General features: G+C 42.0%; 1 protein-coding gene across 1 annotated transcript; it reads left to right on the top strand.

The window, feature by feature from the left end:
- The first annotated feature begins 806 nt into the window (after positions 1–806).
- slc16a4 (solute carrier family 16 member 4) lies at positions 807–21466 on the top strand. Its single transcript, XM_077598981.1, has 11 exons — positions 807–976; positions 1127–1267; positions 2457–2556; positions 9370–9493; positions 9620–9752; positions 10108–10251; positions 10415–10576; positions 10956–11558; positions 18992–19203; positions 19668–19761; positions 21046–21466. Exons 4-11 carry the CDS (start codon positions 9377–9379, stop codon positions 21255–21257), a joined length of 1677 nt encoding a protein of 558 aa, XP_077455107.1. The 5' UTR covers positions 807–976; positions 1127–1267; positions 2457–2556; positions 9370–9376; the 3' UTR covers positions 21258–21466.
- Positions 21467–22125: the final 659 nt, after the last annotated feature.

A 22125-nucleotide genomic window follows, 5' to 3' on the forward strand; every position in this document is an offset into this window, starting at 1 on the left:
TCGACAAGGAAAAAGAGTGTCGCCAAACTTTCGTCAAAACATATACGTATTAGCGTCCAATTAAATTCGACATCTATGAGCATCCAATTCAACGTCTATGAGAATCCATTTAAATTCGACGTCTTTGGGCGTCCAATTCAATTCGACGTCTATGAGCGTCCAATTCAACGTGTATGAGCGTCCAATTCAATTTGACGTCTATGAGCGTCCAATTCAATTCGACGTCTATGAGCGTCCAATTCAATTTGACGACTATGAGCGTCCGATTCAATTTGACGTCTATGAGCGTCCAATTCAATTTGACGTCTATGAGCGAGTATAGGTTAAGGTTTAGGGTTAGAGTTAGAGTTAGGGTTATGGTTTGGTTTAGTGTTAGAGTTAGGGTTAGAGTCACTGTTTGGTGCAGGGGGTTTCCAAGTCCGGTCCTCGAGAGCCCATTTCCAGTCTGTTTTCCATATCTCCCTCCTCTGCCACACCTGAATCAAATGATCAACTAATAAGCAAGCTGTCCAGGAGCTTGATTATTATTATTGATGATTTGATTCAGGTGTGTTGGTGGAGCGAGACATGGAAAACAGACTGGGTAGGGGCCCTGGAGGACTGGAGTCGGAGACCCTTGTACTACCTCCATATTTTTTGACTTCCAAAGAGACTAGAAAGTCCTATTTCTGGGCTCTTGATCACGTGATCCGTCAATATTAAAGCCCCCCGCCCCATCCTATTCCAGCCCAGCCCGCCCCCCGATGATGGCAAAGCCCCTTCCTTCCCTTGCCTTCCCTTGCATTGCGCGCTCACAGACTGCTTGGACCAGAAGGTAAGAGGATGCAGACTGGTCGCAGCCTCCACGCTTAGACGCACCAGCAAGACCCCCTTTGGACAAGCAAACCCCTCTACCCTCGCCTTACCCTGCCTCCCCCTCTCCATGAGTACAAAGTTATGGCAGGAGAAGAAGAGCCCCCAATGATGCGCCTTGCAGGTTTGGGACGCTTTTTGAATACTATTTGATTTTTTTTGTATCGCTAAAAGTGAACCCTAAGCGATTTGCGGATAGCTTGAAAAGTGTGCGCCGCACGCACACACAGACACACACACAAACACACACTTACACGCACACACTTACGCACAGGTGGCCTGCAGATGACGATGACACGCGCCTTTTAAGTGTCAGTGCGCGTCCGCTGAGAGGAGGGGGGCACCCGCGACGCCGCCATGCGACCCGCCTGTGAGATTCCGGAGATAACGTTCCGTTCGGCAGCGACCACTCGAGGTAAGCTTAACCCACTCACTCAACGCCCCCCATACCACGCGCGATATGCAATAATGCGTCTTGGTTAACGCGCTCAAAGTCGGCGTTTCTAGTCCATTCTGTAAGCGGTCCCTCCATTCCTCAGCCCAGAAATGTCTGCACTGCACTGCAAGTCTGCAGCAAAGCACAACAGCGCCTCGATTTAAGAGTCCAATTCAATCGGCGGCAGTGCTCTCAACTCAAGTTACTGCTGCTTAAAATCCAAATTTGGCTAAAGAAACGAGAGCAGGTGCAATTCCACTGTCAAAAACGGGTTTTTATGCTCCTTTTTCTTTCTTTCACAAGTGTGGTGCTGTATACATGTTTTTGGGCACTGTTAAATGTGATCATTCAATTTTAATTTGGGATTCAATAAAGCAAAAAATGATTCTGATTCAGATCACTGCCAGAGATCTTTTTGTGTAATACTACGGATCAAATTTGATCGCTATGCCACCAGGGGGTTAAGCTAAAACTGTAAAAAAAAATAAAAAATAAAACAAAGTGAATATACTTGTATACAACGTTGAAATGTTTAAATGGATTCAACCATTTCATGCACAAAATAGGATTTTTTTCTTTAATGTTTTAAAAACATTTTTTTTACAATATTTTGTCGCCCATTTGAAATCCAATTGTAGTGCTAGCGTTGCCTGCATATATGATGGGCATAAAACAAAACAAAAAGAATAAATGAATGATAAATACATTGAATTATAATTCACTGAATGATCCATTTCTTTAAATAATGTTTTAAAAAATAGTAATAAAAAAGCAATTTAAAAAGCCATCACTAATAAAATATAAAGCTGAGGCTATCACCAAAAAAGGAGCTGAATTCAATCAGATATTTGCAGCACAGCTTTTAAGTGTCTCGTGCTATGAGTATTGCGCTTACGCACATCGCAATGTCGTGGTTCAAACGAGACATCCTTCAGACCTACAAAAAAACTACAATTTTTTTTTTCTAAACCCAATTTAAAAGACGGGATAGATCAGATGCTGTTTCTAAAGTAATTGAAGCTGTTATGATGTTGATATTTTGGACTGCAGAATTAATTCTTTCAAATAAGTGTTCTTTGTATTTTTTGGACTAAATTTGAGTTGTTGTTGCTTTTTATCCCATGTTGTGCACGCTTGATGTTTAACTTGCTTAATCATCTTGTTGCAGGTGTAAAGTTTGAAGCGGTCGACCTTAGAATGTCATGCTGAGACGGTGACCTGTGACCTGTGACCTGTGACCTTTGTTTGAAAGCAAACCAGAAAAACAGGTGACTCAAAATGCTGCTATCTCTCTTGTTTGACAAGTTGATCGGGCAGAATGGAGGATCTGCCGAGTTTTTAATGCTTAAACATGTTTTTTGTTTTGTGTCCTAAAGCTTGGTTTAAAATATTCCATCTGTTTTTAACATGGAATGGTTATTTATTGAAAATACAGTCAGACAAGGGAACATATCAAGTGCAAAAACAACAGAAAAACACTGTAACGCACTGATGGCATGCATGGAAAGGCAGCAGAAAGGGAGAAAGGGATGCAGCAAGTTTGTAACTGTACATGATGGGACAGGTCCGGACAAAAGTAATGGGCCGGGCAAAGCTAGCAGTGCATGGTGGGAGTTCCGTAGCAAAACCCCTGGAAAGAATACCTCCATGTTGTCTTATAACTTGTGTGTCCTTCAAAGAAAACACTAGGTTTATGACCTCACATTTGTATTTTTGTGTCATACTAATAAGAGTGAAATAAGATATTTCTGCATAAGATTACCCCAGAAAGAGTGTTGCAATGCCACAGTATAATAGGGATGTAGTGTCATTGTGTAGTAGTCAAAATGAGTTGTAGTGATGGAGTTTCGAAATGATCTTAGTGTAGTATTGTTGTATTGTAGTACTAGTGTGATCATTTAGTGTAGGAACATCAGACTTTAGTAATGTAGTGGTCTTGTGGGATCAAAAATGGAGAATTTAACAATTTATTTATTTCATTGTTGTGTGAGAGAAGGCCCTGCAGCTAATCTGCGTGATGACGGTTTGTGTTGCTCCTTAAGCAACACCTGAAAGTGTCTGTTTTTATGCAAAAAAGGTGCCATTAAGCATGAATGTAAATACTGTTAAATAGTCAGTCAGAAAATATATCTTGGCAGCGTGTCAGCAGGTTATTTTATCATAATGACTTCTCACGGCCTAAAGCCACAAAAGAGTTTGCCTGCCAAATGTTTCCATGGAGTCATATAACCTATGCGATGCTAGTATAGTTTTTGCTCTTCAGGATGGCGTTGCTACAACGCAAAACAGGAGATTCACAATAGGATAAAAATTGAATTTAACCATTAAGAAAAGTTGCAGCATTTTGATAAACAAACATTTAGGTGCACTTGACCTGACATGCAAAGAGACCAAAGTAAAAAAAATATAGGTTCATGTCGAGCCCTTCAATAGGAAAGCAACCTCATCCGAGCTTGAACCAATGGAAGCCACTCAGATCTTTTACAGCGGGTAAAAAATGGTTTGCTTATAGAACAGCTGCTGTGCAAAGCCCTCTAAACATGTTTAATATGTTGCTGTCATGTGATAGTGACCTTGCTCAGTGGATCAAATCGCCCACTGGGATGTACAATTTAAAGTTCCATAAAAAAAGGAAAAAAAAAGAAAATCATGTGAATGAAATACCTCACTTGACCTTACTTTAGCCGATATCAAAGGATTAACTTTTTCTTTTGTTTTTGTTTCACTCATTCTATAAGAACAACAGCAGTAAGAGGTTTTTTTCTTCTTCTTCCTGTTGTGGTCCCACTGCTCTTGCTTTATTGGTTTTTCCCAGTGAGTCAGACAGAAACTTTCCGGAAAGGGGCTGGGATTATTTAAGATATAATTTTTATCACATTTGTCGTCCATTTTATCCTTAACAAATTTTAATGATCCAAGTTTGAGAAACTGAAAGAATGCAAATAAACATTTTTTATAGCTCATTAGCCATGCTGTTATTTACTCTTTAAATCAATAGTTGTAACAATGGTTCTCTCCATTCCTCACACATCAACAAACACTGTGTAGAATTGACTTTTTTTTAAAGTAGAGTGGTGTGAATATTTAAAATGAAGTGTTTTCAATGGTATGTTGTTTTCATGTCTTACACAAGTTAAATAAAAACATTAAATTGCTAAACTTTTGCTAGGAAATCCAAATGTCAACCATGGTGATAAAAATTTGACGATCATTTGCTAGCACAAGACAGGGTTTGTGTGGCCGCTCACCAAGTACTGAAAAATTATGTTACCATCACAGTGCACCTCAAAAAACGATGCATTTTTTTATCGCAAAGGAATACATAAATTAAAAAATTTAAGCAATGTTGGACATTTAATTTTTTTTTTGCTGGACAGAACAGGATTTAATGGGACTAACAGAAAAAAAAAGAAAAACAAACAGGAAGGAATATCCGTCTTTTATGCTACCAAACTATAACTGATAAAACAGGAAAGGGAAGACAGGACAGATTGAATATGACAGGGCAGGGTGAGCGTGCAAGTGGTGCCGGCAATTTACAGTGTCGAACCCACACACCACCCGTAAGAATGGCAACCGAGTGGTTTGCGCATCGGCCTCACAGTTCTGGGGTTGAGGGTTCGATCCCAGGTCGGCCACACAGTGTGGAGTTTGCATGTTCTCCCCGGCAGGGCTTGTTCTCTCCGGTTTCTCTGGTTTCCTCCCACATCCCAAAACCATGCATGTAGGCTGGTTGACCACTCTAAATTGTCCCTATGAATGAGTGTGAGCGTGAATGAATGTCCGTCTACTTGTGCCCTGCGATTGGCTGGCCACCAATTCAGGGTGTCCCCCGTTAGGTCCCCAAGTCAGTTGGCTCCAGAACCCCTCACGACCCTTGTGAAGTTATGCGGTTAAGAAAATGAATGAACGAATGAATGGGATGCACGCTTGGTTTGGCTTGTGGAAAAAGCGGGTCATGACCTCATGGTCAAGTGGGACTGAGACCTTAAGAGAAGAGTAGGAAAAAGAGCTGACTAAGTTTTATTTTGACACGGTCTGGCCATCTTAAGGCAAGAGGCCTAGGGTAACGCTTCGGGCCAATGAGATGCTCAGCTGACGTAAGAATGGAGGATTGTGAAATCATATGCTAGAACACACTTAAGGGACCCTCTCCATGTAACGCGAGCCGTGGTTTGGTTCCAGTTAGTCCAAACCTCTGGTGCTGAGTATTTTTAATAGCACAAACAAACACAAAAGGACTGCTTAGCATTACGTACATACAACTGCACTGCCTTTGAAAGTAATGTGCTTGATTACAATATTGTCATCACGTGCTTATCATGAACTGAGTAGATGACGTATCTTATTCATGCTCCATTAAAATTAGCGATGCTGTTTTGCCACGTCTGGGCTCCGTCTCGAAACATTCTCCGACACTAACACAACTTCATGACTCATCGTAGCTTGACGTGTAGTAACTTCCAGCGAGATAATAACTATAATAATAAAAATGCCAATTAGGAAACAAGCTGGTTCTAGAGTTGACTGTGTAGTTCCCTTCAGAAAGAGTACATTTAGTCAAACCATCTTCCCTGTTTGTGCCTCACATAGCTGGAGCTCAATACCAAATACCATACGTCAACTTCTATCTCTGAACCTCTTTACCAATCATTTTAAAGCCTGGCTGCTGGATGAACAATATTGTTATCACAATACCGCCTACCGAGACCTATTTGTGTATTGTTAGCAATTTTGCATCATGCGGAATATTTAGAGAATGCATATAAACATGTATCCCACAGTTCTATTATGTTGCTGTTTTGCTATTTGTCTATGTTTCATTGTTTTTATTCTGCTTCCTTGTCTTTGGTCCTGGTTTTCCCCCCCTACTGTTGCCTTATTGATTTTATCTTGTGCCTTTAACGTCAACCTGCCCAAGGTACGAAAGGTGGAAATTAGCCCTTGGCTATAATCTTGCATATTTACATGTATATGTTTAATTAATATCTGTTGTCCCTATATTAAATAAATAAACTCAAAAGTATAGTATTTTTGAACAATCTTTGATTGACTCATTGGCTGCCAGTGACGTCAATAGTCTGTCTGAACCGTGAAACCATTCTGATTATTTTCGGTCGCGCTAAGTGTTAAATGTCTTGTAGTGAAGTTGGTTAAGTTGTTAGTGTACCCGATGAAAGCACGTGTGTAAACTATCAGAAGCGACGTGTCGGAAGCGTGCGCTAACACGAGGCGGTTAAACCCTGGCCGCGAGGTGCCGAAGGCCCACCCTCGTCGCTCGAACCCGTAGACCCTCTGCACATTCCCAATCATGCACTCAGGCATGCGCGGCGGACAACTTATGAAAAGCACATGGGAGGCAAATATTTCCCCAGCGGTACACTGGTCCAATTCATTCCTCTTTTAATCGGCTCTGCGCTCTCCGCCTAAAGGCGTCTCGCTTTCTTTTACAAATCACTTATTGATTCGGGCCACTCACTCTCAACGAGATAGCGTCACCTCAAAGTTCGAACAAACGCATTCCACGACTTCAACTTGTTTGACTTTTGGAACAAAGTGTCTTCATTGAGATCAATTCCATTGGGAATCATTTAACAGAGTAGGCCAAGTGTTCATTCTCAAGGGCCACATTTTTTTAAACAAGAAATTGAAAAAAAAACACTTTTTTGTTCCTCCATTTTCTGTACTGCTTATCCTCACAAGGGTTGCGGGGGTGCTGGAGCCTATCCCAGCTGACTTTGGGCGAACAGCAGACTACACCCTACTGGTCGGCCGTCAGCCAAAGGTCACACAGAGAGACAGAAGACCATTCGCTCTCACAATCATACTGCCACAACGTGAATCGAGCCCGTGCCTTCCCGCACCGAAGTCAGGCGAGTGAACCATTAGATGGCTCACCTAAAGACATGTAAAACAAATGAAACAATTTTAAATGTACCTTAAATTAGTTTATATTTCATGTTGTTATTTTAGCCTATAAATTAACTAACCATTTACAGTACATCCTTGTTTTTTACGGTAAAAAAAACCCAAAAAACAAGTCAGTGTCACTTAACACAATCTGGGAGGCATGGTATGACATGCATACACCCACAAAAAGCCCACCATGACAAAGTGTAGTGCACAGCAAATGATTGACACATAGTCAGTCATGAGTATTGTCTGTGATTGGTTGTTTGTCCTCGGCCACTGTGCTTTCTTACAAATGAAATAGGAGGCACAAAATAGGGCCAGGGAGTGAGAATTTTACTCACCTCACATTGTCCATTGGCAATTCTACAAATGTGACCTATAACTGTTTCTAAAATGACAAACTCCTCCTTTCATTGATCACTTTATTGTGACTGAGCAGTCTAGGGACCGGGAGAGATAACTTGAGGAGCCGGAATTTCTAGTTGAACACTTGTTTCATATTACAGTACGGAGCAATACTCTTGTTACATGTCTACGCATAATGAAAAGATGCAATCCCAAGGTCATTGTGATGTTTCCGCCCTCCCTCACTGTAGATTCCAGCGCTATGATTGTGTTACACATCCTGCACGTGTGGCAGCAGTGCGTCAATGTAAAAGCTGGACAATTATGAGGTCCTTTTTGTACACTGTAGTTGCACAATATTGCTAAAAGGGACTGTTGAAGGACAGCACAGGACAGGGCAAGGCTGATGAAAGGCAGATGTTTGGAGCAAGAAGGGCAGGCCTATAAGATCATGGGTGGGACTCAGCAAGCAGCAAAACAAGGCAAAAATGCCAGCAGACACTTATAGTCCATGTGGGACTCAAGTCTTTTATTGGATGCCGTGACGCCAGATTGTCTGTTTCGCAGGCCCGGGTGTTCATTTTTGTGGTCGGGCCCACCATACATCGCGTCCGCAAGGTTCGGATGCCTGACTTGCACGTAGTCGACAGCAGTATGTTTATGTGTTGCTTACCCATTGACAAGTTACTGGGATCATTAGCTGCTGAGTTGCAAACTTCTCCCGACAGTGGTGGACGCTTTATCGGCGCTGTGAGATGTCCCAATGCAGGTATTATTGATTTGGAACTTTGGACTTTGAGGCCTCCATGTTAAATCTCATCAGCAAAAGTTGCATGAAGTGGACTTTAAGTTCGCTGACTCAGGAGAAGGTCGCAGGTTTTGTACACGTTTCCATCTCGAGCTGCTTCTTGCTATTTTGGAACTTTTATCTCATGCATGGATGCCCGTGTTCATCAACATCATCATCATCTGCCAAAGTAATTTGGCACTAACTTCAGTCTAGTACTGAAGAGCCTATAGTTCTCAGTTTCCTGATCCCATGGGTCAAAATGCAAACACTCAATTCATGTATACTGTTCAAAGTACAAAGTTTGTTTACCCCAAAATGTTGTTTTATTAAAAATCACAACACTGTAGTGCATTCTTTTGAATGAAGTTAAATTACCGCAAAACAGAAGTTAAAAAAATAAATAAAAGTTACATCTTTTGGTGATTCCTCTTGGATTTTTTTCAACATTTGGGGCAGAAATACATTTAAATACATTTGAAAATACACTCTTCTGTTGTTATTCGCGTTTCGGGGGTTTTGCGTTTTCGCGGTTTTGGTGGTACACCGTGAAAAATGGGGGACTACTGCGGAAATATTTTTCACAGTATTGCCTCGTTTTTTGTGGTGTACAGCAAAAACGTGAAAAGGCAAAAACCGCGGAAAACGGGGAATACTGTATTCATTGTCTTGATAAGTATATATAAATGTAATATTTATTATATCTTTTTAAATGTATAATACAATTATTACAGCATAATTTAGCTTCCCATAATTAAGCATTATACCTTTAATAAAAGAATACTCGCGTAGGATCGGCAAGTCACGATGCCACTTCATACTGTAAGGTGCCCTGTTCACCATTTTGAACTTGTTAATCCTTTTCCTCTTCTTCCAAAACCTTTATGGCTATTGGCAATTTTGAGACCACCAAATTAATCAATTAGACAATGTGGCATCCGAAAGTTTGTCGGTTCACGCTCACTTAACAGTTCTCAATCTTTGAATCATGTACTGTTTTAGAAGGATTTCTCAATGTCCATATCTCTGGTGGCAGGGCAGTCATGAAGCTCTTCAGAAAGGATGAGATGTCCACCAAGAAGGACAAAAACAAAGAGATCGAGTATGAGGAGCCGCCAGATGGAGGATGGGGCTGGCTGGTGGTGCTCCATTGTTTCCTGGTAATTTGGAGATACCGTAAATTTCATGTCTAAACGCTAAACATATTATTAAAGTGTAGTGTGGAAGACTTGATGAAATGTCATCCCTAATGCCATCTCCCTCTCATTTTTTCGTTTGTGCTTTAGGTCAACGTCCTTGTGATGGGAACATTGAAGACTTTTGGTATCTTCTTCTTGGCATTCCAAGATGAGTTTGGAGGCTCAGCAGAAAGCATCAGCTGGATCGGCTCCATCATGTCCAGTTTGAGACTCTCTGGAGGTTTGAGAACACCACCCTGTCTTGTCTTTTCCTATCTACTACTCACCACGTCTCTTTCTCAAAGCGTGTGGTCATACCTTCGTTGTTGCTTCTGTCTTTTCCTTTTCTTTTTTCCTCTTCTGCCGCCTCTCAAATCTTGTTCAGCCTGACTGAATCTCCGAAGAATGTACATTTAGTATATATCAAACTTCACTGTTGTGAGAAAAAAAAACCTGATTTTCACAAATAGGCTGACCACAAAACATGACTAATCAGCTCACATGAATGGTTAAGAAAATAAAGCTGATTACATTTCAATATACTACTTGTCTCATTGAAATCCGTCACGCCTTCTTCCTCCGCTTTCGTCCATCAGCCCCCATCGCCTCGGTAGCCTGTGCCAAGGTAGGGACCAGGGTGACATCCATCACGGGGGCCGTGCTGGTTAGCGGCGGCTTCCTCATCAGTATTTTCGCCAACAGTGTTGCGTTCCTCTACATCAGCATGGGAGTCATCGTAGGTGAGCAGGAGTAAACCTAACTACCATGTACACCTTTTAAATGCTCCAGGAATTCACATTTTGCCTATTTTTCAGTTTACACTTGTAATTTCATGATGACAATAGTAAAGAAAAGATCCAGTTTGAGAAGTGCTGCTCCGGTCTTTGTTTCTCTCCTGTGCAGGGATGGGTTTCGCTCTGCTGTACCAATCCTTCTCAGTGGTCACGGCGCTCTACTTCCGGAAAAAGTTAGCGACAGCGTATTCCATTGGGCGTTCTGGGATGGGACTGACATTTGCCCTTGCGCCCTTCACGCAGCTGCTGCTGGACAAATATGCTTGGCAAGGTAGGTTGGAAGAGCACCAGGCTGGGATACCCCGAACGGGTGGACAGCCAATCACAGGGCACAGGGAGACGGACAAGCATTCCTGCTCACACTGATACCTAGGGGCAATTTAGACCGTTCAACCAGCCTACCACGTATGTTTTTGGGATGTGGGAGGAAACCTGAGTACCTTGAGAAAACCCATGCAAGTCCAGGAAGAACATGCAAACTCCACACAGAAACCCGCCAGGGGTTTATCCCTCAATCTCAGAAGAGTGAGGCGAACATGCTAAAGTACGCCCATCGTACAGTTGACATTCATGATATGGATATGAATATATCTATAGTGTATTATGTAACAGAATTAGTTACCTTAACTCCTCCGTGTCTTCCTTGACAGGCGCATTGCTGATTTTGGGCGGCCTTATGCTCAACCTGGTGGCCACGGGGTTGCTCCTGCGGCCCATTCAAGTGAAACCCCCAACGTCCCGCTGTGTTTCTCCCAGCCAGAAGAGCCCAGCCGTGTCCCTCAAGAGCTCGTCGGAGAAGGAAATCTCCAAAAGCTGCCTGAACGGCTCCTCGCATTTATCCAACGGGATCTCGAAATCAGACTCCCTTCCATCTCCTCCTCTTGAGGAGTTGCCGTGCACTCAGGAAACCAAGGAGCAGTTGGAGAACCTTGAACTGAAAAGAATGGTTCTCAAGGACCACGAGGCCCCCAATGACAAGCCCGCCGCCGCCTCTCAAGAGCTCAACGGCATCTCAAACGGGTCCACCCCGGTCGGACTCGCCCCCGTCCACCCCAGCACACAGAGCGAGGAAATGATCCTGAAAACCAAAGTACTCGATTTTTCCTTACTCAAGGACCCGTTCTTTTGCATCTATACGTGGTCTTTGGTCTTCAGCCAGCTGGCCTACTTCATCCCCTATTTCCACCTGTCTGCTCGAGCCAGAAACCTGGGCATCGATCCCATGGATGCTTCCTTCATCATCTCAGTGGCAGGTGAGCCCCACACTCGCTGACTTCTCACTGCACACTTTAATTGGGCATTTCACCATGAAGTAGGAGTATGTGCTATATACAGTCCTTACTGTATACCATCTTGGTCTCGACTGATTCTGACCAACTGCGATAAAGCTGGTTCTTCTATTGGCTCAACTTTCAAAACAACATTCCACCCTGAGCTCAATTATTTTTAGATGAAGTCATTCCACCAGGCAAACTGTCATCATCGTTCACTTTATACCGAACATGACCCCCCCCCCCCAAAAAAAATGAAACCCATGAAGCCCTGGCATCCACATACATTATTTTTTTCTTATGGATTATTGAATAATTATTTTTGTATTCATCGATTTGTTATGAATAAATACAATTGTAATAAATAAAAGCAGAACTATAGATAAGTTTTGCACCCTAATAATGCTCGAAAGTTGCTTTTTTAAAAAAGTATTTATTTTTCAAAAGAACTAAACTAGTTGTGCATAATGATTTTATGCATTATTTCAATTGATACTGTGTACATACATACAATCGATCTTAAGGCAAAATCACAGACGATGGCAGTCACAAGCTGCTCCGAAACTCATTTGTCAAAGAGGATAAAGGGCTAATGTCATTTCTCTAATCACGCCTGTGCGTATTTGCTAGCCCCTCCCACCAGAAATTCAATTGAGGAAACGAGCATCGAGACAGACGAGTGAGGAGGGACAAATGGTCGTAGAAATGAGATTGTTTATCGGGGACGGCAACTAAAGATGATGCTGTGTCGGCGAGGCATTACAAGTCAATTGACTCAGCATATCTTGAAAAACTGGAGTCAAAGCACTACTTTATATCACTACCTTTAAAATGTTTTTCAAACCAGGCGTTAAACCAGAAAAAAAACACCAGCCCAAGTTACATTTTTTCCATTGATGTGGGAAAATAGAGCCAAAACGACAAATTGTAGTATTGAAAATGTATGCATGAAATGACCGAACAAGTGAGAGTGAGTGTGTGACATTGGTCATCTGAAGTGTGCAGGTGTCCCAAGTTGCTGTAAGAGCATCTTCATCAAGAGCTCCATCAACTTGGTGGCAATGAATTATTCGTGAGCTGCTCAGACGCTGCAGTATTATGCAATGAATGCGCTTACATAAAAGCTGAACTTTGGTCCAGTAGCCAGGGTGGGTGGGTTCAGACTCACACTATATTGTGAAAACAACATGTGCATTGGGACAAGTTGCATGCGAGCATTGTTAAAGAATTCCTCCTCAATGCGCTTGTTAATTAGTGAACAAGTATCCTATATGATCATCTCTGTTTCACTTTTCAGAGTCAATCATTACAGGGAAAAAAAGTTGAAATCCATCCATCCATTTATCTATCCATCCTCATGTGACATGCGGGTTATGTCCACTTATATTGGATACAGCAGTGTCATGAGATGAAGTATTATGCTCTCAGTTCATTGCTTGTCAAATTTGGAGATACGAGTTCTGTATGTTGTCAGCAAATGCAACACACTTAAATTCGAAACACGCAGCAGATTGACAGGTAGCAAACAAATTTCTCAAAAAGATGTTTTCAAGATCTCTAATGCCACTCGCATTTGAGGATTTCTGTCAAAATAAATATCAAATAAAGAGAAGGGAGTGCTAAACATTAAAGTGGTTGAGGTAAATGCTAAGAAAACAGTGCAAAAAGCTTAAGGCGTGGAGGCTGCACAGCTAGCAAGAACGGGCGTGGCCTTGATTGACAGTTGAATGTCTGTTTGAGCAGACACACCCACAGAGACATACCAGGCGATGGCAGGTGTTTTTTTCTTCTTTTGGTCGTAAATTTACACCGATTAAAGTCTTAACCTTTCATTGCTGTATGTTTTTTCAGGGCATGAGGTAATGGAACGCTGATATTTGTTTTAAAAAACATGTGACAATTTAAAAAAAAAATCTGTCTGGAACAGATGGATTTTCGTGCATTTCAACGGTTAATAATGAGTTCAGCTACACATTTTCAAGGAAGGAATTTGATTCATACCCCAAGACAAGCTTTCACTTGTTTAGTGGAAACTGCACTTATTGCTTAATATTTGCTGTATTTGTTTGTTTGTGTTCATTTTTTTTCATTTGTTACATTAAGTCATTTGCCAATTAACCATAAATAGATGAGTGATAATGATTTTAACAAGCAACGTCATTATTATTCGAGTATTAAAATCACCAACCTGTATTATTTTCAATGCACATTTTACATCATCCGTCCCTTTGAAAAAAAATCCAATGTTTTTCGACTCAAACGTAAGTGCCTTGATTTGTTTAATACTCCCAGTTTGTTCTAATGACAGTGTGATATTTCCATGTAAGACTCACTTGCTCTTTCCAGCTGAGCACTTAAACATAGAATCATAATTCTCTTAAGCAGCTGGCAGAAAATCAATAGCGTGTACACATGCCACAATGTCAGCCGCACAAAGCAACAAAACAGCAAATTAGCACAGCTATTATGTATTTTACAGAAATATCTCAGATGCAAAATGAAAAAAACTAGCATATCGCCAACCACAAATGTCACAAAACTAAATAAAGTGGTACCCAGCCTTGGAGTTCACACGTTTGAGTCCACTTACTGGCATATTAAACAAATTCATTTAACTCATTTAAATGGAATTCATTAAAGTATTACAAGAGACTTCAAAAAGAAGTTCCGAATGTAGACTGCCTTTTGGCATAAATCACAAGGATAGGCGTCCAGGTGTTTTGAAAATGAAGGGTTATATAGAAATTGCGTTTTAATGTAAACTATAAATATAAAAACACAAGAAAAAGGCCTTTGAGGGAAAATGGCCTCATACCTGACATTATAAACTCCGACTTCAAGTTGAGTTGGCAATTCACCTTTCATTTAATTCAGTGTTAGCGTCCACTTATGACTGGAAGCAGAGTGATACGTATGTTAACCGAACAAGAACCTTAGAGTAAATCACAGAAATATAACTTCTAGACCAAGGGTACCCATTACGTAGATCGCCATCTACCGTTAGATCGCCAAGGTAGATCGCACGACAATATCATTTCGATCCCTCCCCTCTGTGGGTTTCCTTAGCTCGGCTCTTATAAATTTGACATATCCGCAGTAAACTTTAGCATGAATCGAGCGTGGATTTTGAACCCCCGTTCCCTGCTGCCCCCATCCACGTTGATAGTCTAATGCGGGGTATATCAATAGATAATTGCTGAACTTTGTCTATGGCCTGTAAACAAAGGTCGATTGTGGAAGGCTAACTTCTTGAAAAGTAGATCTTGGAGAAAAAAAGTTTGAACACCCCTACACCAATGGTGTGAAAACTGGATGGGACACATGATGGATGATCTCTCATAGCACAGTAGTGTCACTATTACCTCGCTCCTCAGACCACCCAACTCCATTCCCCGTGGCCTGTTTGTTTAGTCACGTTCTGCGCTCATATGCACTTGTAATGAGAGTGACCAAGAACCATCCACGCTACAAAACCAGCGTCCCGGCATCCCGCTGGCACTCTTTTCTCCCCCTCAGCGGTTGTCATAGAGGCCCACCGACTCAATGGGAGGAAGGTCCGGTTGGGCCTATTCCTCAAGCCCATCTGCAGCTAGCAGCTAGTTGCCAAGCAACAGCCGATTGGGTAAAGTTGCCGGTTACAAGCGGGGTTCCCTGGCTCCGGGCGACAGGCACTTTGCAGAGGAGCACTGAGGCGGCAGCATGCACAAAAGAGGCTGGCTGGCAGAACCAAGTCCCGAGCCAAGTACCTTGGCCAAGCTGGGAAAAAGAAACAACAGCAGCCGCTTATTATCTTCAGCTTTTATCTCGTGACTGGATGTCAATTCGGGAGTGGACCTGCAGTTCTTCCAAACCCTAACTTTTTGCAACATTTTTATACCTCGCCTCATACTGTGTATTATCTCCATTTTTGATGACTCACCCGCTACCCTAACTTTTTAAGGCTTTGCACGCTTCCCTATGTTTGGATCACTTGTCTTGTATCCAAACGCAAGGAAATTTGTTTTTGTGCTAACATGCTAATCAATAATCACACTTAGACATACATACCTGCTTCTATTGCTTTCGAACACAATGAATCAAAGATAGCGTAGTGCAGGGGTGGCAAACAAGTTAGATACAAGGAGCTAAAATTTGAAACTGTGAGAGTCAAAGTCAGAAGCAGCATGACCTCTGTTTACTGCCGTTTTATTGCTCTTAGCCTTGTTATTTTTTTAACTGTTCTCAATTTGGATTAAATTGTCAACATTTTGGTCAGTCGTCGTTACAGCTTCAGATGATCAAAGTTAGTGTTCTTGGAATCAGATAGCGATTCGAACAAAATGAACTCAGATGATATGGCTAAGATAATAGTCGCCAACAAACGCTTATTTTTTATGCCTGGGAACAAAATTCCCCCCTTTTGATGCCTTGGACCCTGTTAAAACTTTCTGTCCAACAAATGTTCACGGCCATCCTTTCCACCTGTTGCAGTTGCAATTAGTCTAAGGCGCCGCTCAGATGGATTTCATCCCAGTTTGAGCAAGGAAGAGCTGCAGGCGTGCGCCAACCCGCCGCGTCCAAAGCACACAAACAAACGTGCGGGTGCAAGCGGGAGACTCACGGCGACACGTCTCGGGTCGGGACACAGCGGCACGGAAAGACGTAAACACGGCACAGCTGCCTCACCCATCCTCTTTGACCTTGCCGCAGACGTTCATTATGTAAGAGCAGCCTCTCAGTCGATGCTCTCACACATCAGGAGCCATCCGCATAAGGCGAAGTGGTCTAAGACAAACAATGAACTGCTTACCAGTCATTGTCGATGCACATAATTCACACCATCTCCTCATAGTTTACCCCCAAAAAATCTTAATATTTTCCCAATAACTGAATCATAAACTCTCATCTCAGAAACTTTTCCTTAAAGTTTTGCATAATAATGACCAGTTTTGTGATGCTCTTACATTCATCTCAAATTTGGTGCATTTTCTTCTGTTTTTGTGGAACTCTGCTGATCAAACGCCTTCCAAAATAGACTTTGTCAAGTCTGCATGTAGCTCAGTTTTGGTCCTATTTGCTACTCTTTCTGCCTCCTATATTACATTGTCATTAGCCGCTATACAGTGGTACCTCGACATACGATCTTAATCCGTTCCGGGACTGAGATCGTATGTCGAGCTTCTTGTAACTCGAGCGAATGTTTCCCATTGAAATGAACTAAAAACAAATTAATTCGTTCCAACCCTCTGAAAAAACACCAAAAACAGGATATTGGATTTGAAAAACATTTTTATTTGTTCTAATTCGCCATATATTGACAAAGTAATAAATAACAAGTGGTTTAATAGTACTAAAATGTGCTTAATATAACTAAAATTGGGCGGATTTCGCGGAGGTTACAGAGAGGGACAGAAAGAGAGGGGGGGGTCTATCTTTCCACGATAACGCACTCGTAACGGAACAAACAAATTTAAATTAACTTGGATTAATATATACAGACACACTCAAACATACGTTTAATGTAACTTTACACAAAACTGAATTCAAATTTTGTTTTAATCTTTTTTACCTCTGTAACCGGTTGACTCCACCCGCACGTTCAGCAGGAGTCTTCAAAATGAACGCATCAAGAGTTGTTTGTTTTTGCCTTCGCTTCAAAATATTTCGAAAATGACCCGCACAAATGTCATCACAATACGATAACGCGCGACCACTTGCCAGCTTGTCAGGGTGCCTCTTTTCTACAAAATCCGAAAACTCTTGCCACTTCGTTGTAACTTTCCTGGGTGATAATCGAGGCAAATGTCATGATAAATTCCTCCGTGGCTTTCGAATTGGAACTATCTTTTATCCACAATAAAAGAAGGCTCTCCATCTCGTCATGAATGTCACTGCGCCGGTGGGAAATTATAGTTAGTCCTTTGGAAGGCCTCTTCTCCTTAATTGCGTCCTTCTGCTTAAGGATGGTGGATATGGTTGACGTATTCCTCTCGTATTGCCGAGCAAGCTCGGTGACATGTACACCACTCTCATATTTTTCAATTATTTCGCGCTTAATGTTGATTGTCAACGGTCACCTTTTCTTTGCAAAACTCTGCCGATCAATTGTTGTTTACTTTGTATGTAAATGTAGTATGCATTGACCAACGTGGGAAAAAAAACGGGGGGAGGGAAATGCAAAGCTCCGCCCCGTGCTCGTAGATATATTTTACACACGAAAGAGATGCGGCAAGACAGTGCCATGGCCACCTGGCTTGGTCGCATCTCGAAATTTTGATCGTATCTAGGGCAAATTATTCGATCAAATTTTTCATCGTATCTCGAGCATGTCGTAGGTAGAGCTGATCGTAGGTCGAGGTACCATTGTATTAGCAACACTTTACTGCCGGTTGCTAGGCAACAATAAACAGGAAGAGATTACAATGGTGACCAGAAACATTTGGCGAAACGTAGATATTCCACCTAACAAACGTTCGGCAGAGTGGACGCATCTGTGGAGTTTTCATGAAGTCAATAACCAGCCAGCTAAAACTTTCTTCATAAAATAGAATCAATATTTTGATCTCAAAATTTTTCATTTTTGTTGCAATAGCTGTCATACTTTATTGTCAAACAATCTATCTCTATTGATTCATTTTGATGTTGAGTCAGCTCAATAAATAACAATTTGATCACTCTATTGTGAATAATAAAGTATAATGAAATCCAAACATGAAAAAACAACGAGAGCAAATGATTTCATTTGTTCCAAATTATTTTATTTGAATATGGACTGTTTGTCCGATCTATTCTTTCTGTGATCTGATGCAGCTGATGCAGTTGATGCGCACGCAATGTGTCGAAGCATTCTCTGCAACAGTCAATAGCAGACGCTGCAGCTTGTGCACTGCGGCCGCATTCCTGCCAAGTCATCAACTCCCACTCGATCCATCTTGAGCATAGCACATGGCCGGTGGCTTGGAGTAATGGTCGGATAAAGAGCGCCAATGACATTATTGTTTGTTTTGAGGCGCTTTTAAGACTGCAAAATGAGGAAATTTACTGATACTGGCACATATCCTGTGTTGTATATCAAGTTCAACCACGGACATCCTGTTGTCATTTTTGTTTCACAACACACATTCATCATATTCGATGATGAAAATAATAATAGCAAAGTTACAGAGAGCTTTTCTGCACTACACCCAAGGATGCATTACAGAAAACAGACTACATTAACAGTATCTGCTTTTCTAGGATACCCAGACAGAGCACTTGGCTACTGAAAAATAGGAGTTGGAAAGAAGCCCTGCCCCCAAAAATCTTCAAGAAAATTAAAAAAAACAATGTGTCATTCAATAGGACTACCGGGGCACAATATATATACCTAAATGTATAGATGTATAGATGGATTATGTGTAGTCCATAAGTGTTTTATTGTAATCTCTCTTGTTTAGGCATCACAGAAACCATCGCCCAGCTGGCCTCGGGCTGGGTGACAGACCGGAACCTGTTCCACAAGTATCACTACCACAAGGCCTACCTGATCCTCTGTGGCCTGGTCAACCTCCTTTCCCCACTGGCCACCTCATACATCCTGCTCATGGTCTACGCCATCTTTTTTGCCATCTTCTGTGGCGGCTACATGGCTCTGCTCTTACCTGTTCTGGTAAGGCAACAACTTATCTATGTTGATTTATTATTTATGTTTATTTATTATGTTGACTACTTATTTATTTCGGGTGGCCCGGTGGCGTGAGTGCTTAGTGCATCAGCCTCACAGCTCTGGGGTCCTGGGTTCAAATCCAGGTCGGTCCACCTGTGTTGAGTTTGCATGTTCTTCCTGGCCGGGCCTGTGTAGGATTCCTCTGGGTACTCCGGTTTCCTCCCACATTTCAAAAACATATGTGGTAGGCTGATTGGACACTCTAAATTGGGGTGCTCAAACTTTTTTGCTCAAAGATCTACATTTGTAGATGTGTTCAGCATAAAGGGAATGACCCAAGTCGAAGTCTCCAGTTTGCCTCAGTCAGACTTTTGAAGTGTGGCAGCATTTTTGTACACATTGCTGAATTGGCTTAAGAAATCTTTGTTGCTGACTTAAGGGATGTCCCATTTTTCTTTTGCTTGCAGGTGGATCTGGTGGGGGTAGAAAAACTCAACAACTCTATGGGCTTCTCCATGTTCTTTGTGGGTCTGGGTTGCCTCACGGGCCCTCCTTTGGCAGGTGTGTCATTAATAGATCTCCTCCATAATCCTTATTGACCGGGGGATCAGCGTGTTTTTTTTTGTTCATTTTTATGGATTTACCCAAAAAAATTCCCCCAGAAAAAAATCTGCAACGTAGTGAAGCCGTGGAAGTTGAAGCCGCGATATTCGAGGGATTACTGTCCCTGCTTCTCGCCCAAAATCACTAGCGATGGGTTTAAGATTACCCTAAATCACAGTGGCCGCATCGTTTTATGTGGCCCACCAAAGTAAACCGTGCGTCGACTAGGTGTTTCTTGCTAAAAACTTTGAATCAACTTCCTCTAGTTCTCAAACTTTTCAAATAAAACGAATATTTGCTGTTTTTCTATTTGTTTTTTTAAATGCAAATTTAAAAAAATAAGTATTTCGATTTTTCTCCTCTGAATTATAAGATTAATGTTTACTCCTAGAAACTAGCTAGAAACTAGAAGAATAGTTGCTATTAAGAGTCTGAAAAGTGGATTTAGTCCATTGTTTTCATGGAACGATACTCATAAAACGAGGGTTTAGTAGTAGTAAGTGTCACACTCGTGTAAGAGTGTCAGGCACTTGGCTCAAAAAGATGGAAAGACACTGACCTAATGACCCGAGCGCATTCAGCCAAGGTTCTCTGGCAGTTGGGGCCCCATGCCAGCTGTAGTATTTAAGGACTGAAACGTGATGAATGAGCGCTTTGGTGGTCGTTCGGAAATAGAGCGCATCTCTGTTTTCGTCTCCCCGCAATAGAAAGGGACATCAGGAAAAGGAGTCCACGCCTTGTTTGCACACGCCCTGTGCTCTTTACTGTTTTATTTCAGAACATCCCAAAAATATTTAGGAAATTGGGATATTTACATTTCTTGAAATGACCCAAAATAGTCACTCGCTGTCCACTATAGTGGGCAGTGCCTTTGAAAGGGTTAATACAGGTGACAATATCAAACCATGAGATTTTAATGTCATGATTGTTAGGTTTTAATGCGGAGGAATATGGACCCAAGTGCAAGGAAGTAGGCTAAGGTGGACACGAGGGAATGGGGCGAACTAAAGAATTATTTCATTACATAAACAAACCTTAATACAGAAACCAGGGAGAAGTACCCAAAAGCAAAGAAACCCAATTTACAGGAGGAAACATGAGAAGTACGAGGACGAGGGTTAAGGTGCTTAACCTTTAACCCAGGCCCACCTTGTGGCGTTTGTATTGATGGAAATGCAGACAAATGGTGGCTGGCCTTTGACCGTTGACATCTTACCGTGTGTTATGTCCACGGCTGGCCAGGCTTCCTGTACGACTACACGCAGACCTACGACTGCTCCTTTTACCTGGCGGGCCTCTGCTACTTGCTCTCCTCCCTCTCGCTCTTCATGGAGCCGCTTGCCCAGCGCTGGAAAGGCCGGCCGAGCAAAGCGTGCCAGGACAAGGCAGCGCACAGCGGCTGCAGGACCAATGGCTGCTTCTCTCCGGAGCACCAGCGTAACGGACTCGTGTAAGAGGCAGCTGGCCCCGTCGGGACCCCTCGTTCGTTTTCCTCGCCTACGAGGATCACCCGAGGATGGACGCCACTGGGGGACAAAATGTCGAGAAGCCAAAATTATAGGATATACACTATATTATATCTAATCGCTTCTTTGTATCAGAGGGACAAAAACCTGCGAAAAAAATGGAAAACTGCGAAAAAAGGGGTTTTACTGTAAAAAATATAGACGTAAAAACCGTGAAAAACTGGGTTTTTCTGTGAAAAAATATCCGCAGTAATCCGTCGTCGTTCGGCGTGTCCCGCAAAATGCGAAAAGAAAAGGCAAAAAACACGTAAGATGAAAAATAGTGGTAATCCCCCCGTTGTTCGCTATGTACTGAAAAATGCGAGAGAGAAAAACGTGAAAACCGCAATGGATGAAAAATAGCAAAAAACAGTTTTACTGTGAAAATATATACGTAGAAATCCACCGTTGTTCACCGTATCCCACAAAATGCGAAAAACGCAAACGATTAAAAATAGCAGTAATCCCCCTGTTGTTTGCGGGGTCCCGAAAAATCTGAAAAAAACGCAAAAACCGCGATAGATTAAAAAAATGGCAAAAACGAGTATTTGCTGTGAAAAATATATCTGCGGTAATCCCTGTTTTTCATTGTGTCCCGCAAAATGCGAAAAAAACGCAAAAACAACGGAAAACAGTAAAACCCCATTTTCCGCAAAAAATACGACGTCGTTTTCTTTTCCACCGTTGACCTTGATGAGCTCGAACACTGGTCACGCCCCTGACGAGGGCTTAAACATATCTATCGGACACCTCTCGTCGGGATAATTCGTATCACAAACCACTGTCTTGACATCACCTGAACAGCGGCGTGTTCGGC

This window comes from Stigmatopora argus, chromosome 1 (assembly GCF_051989625.1).
Source record: "Stigmatopora argus isolate UIUO_Sarg chromosome 1, RoL_Sarg_1.0, whole genome shotgun sequence".
Taxonomy (NCBI): Eukaryota; Metazoa; Chordata; class Actinopteri; order Syngnathiformes; family Syngnathidae; genus Stigmatopora; species Stigmatopora argus.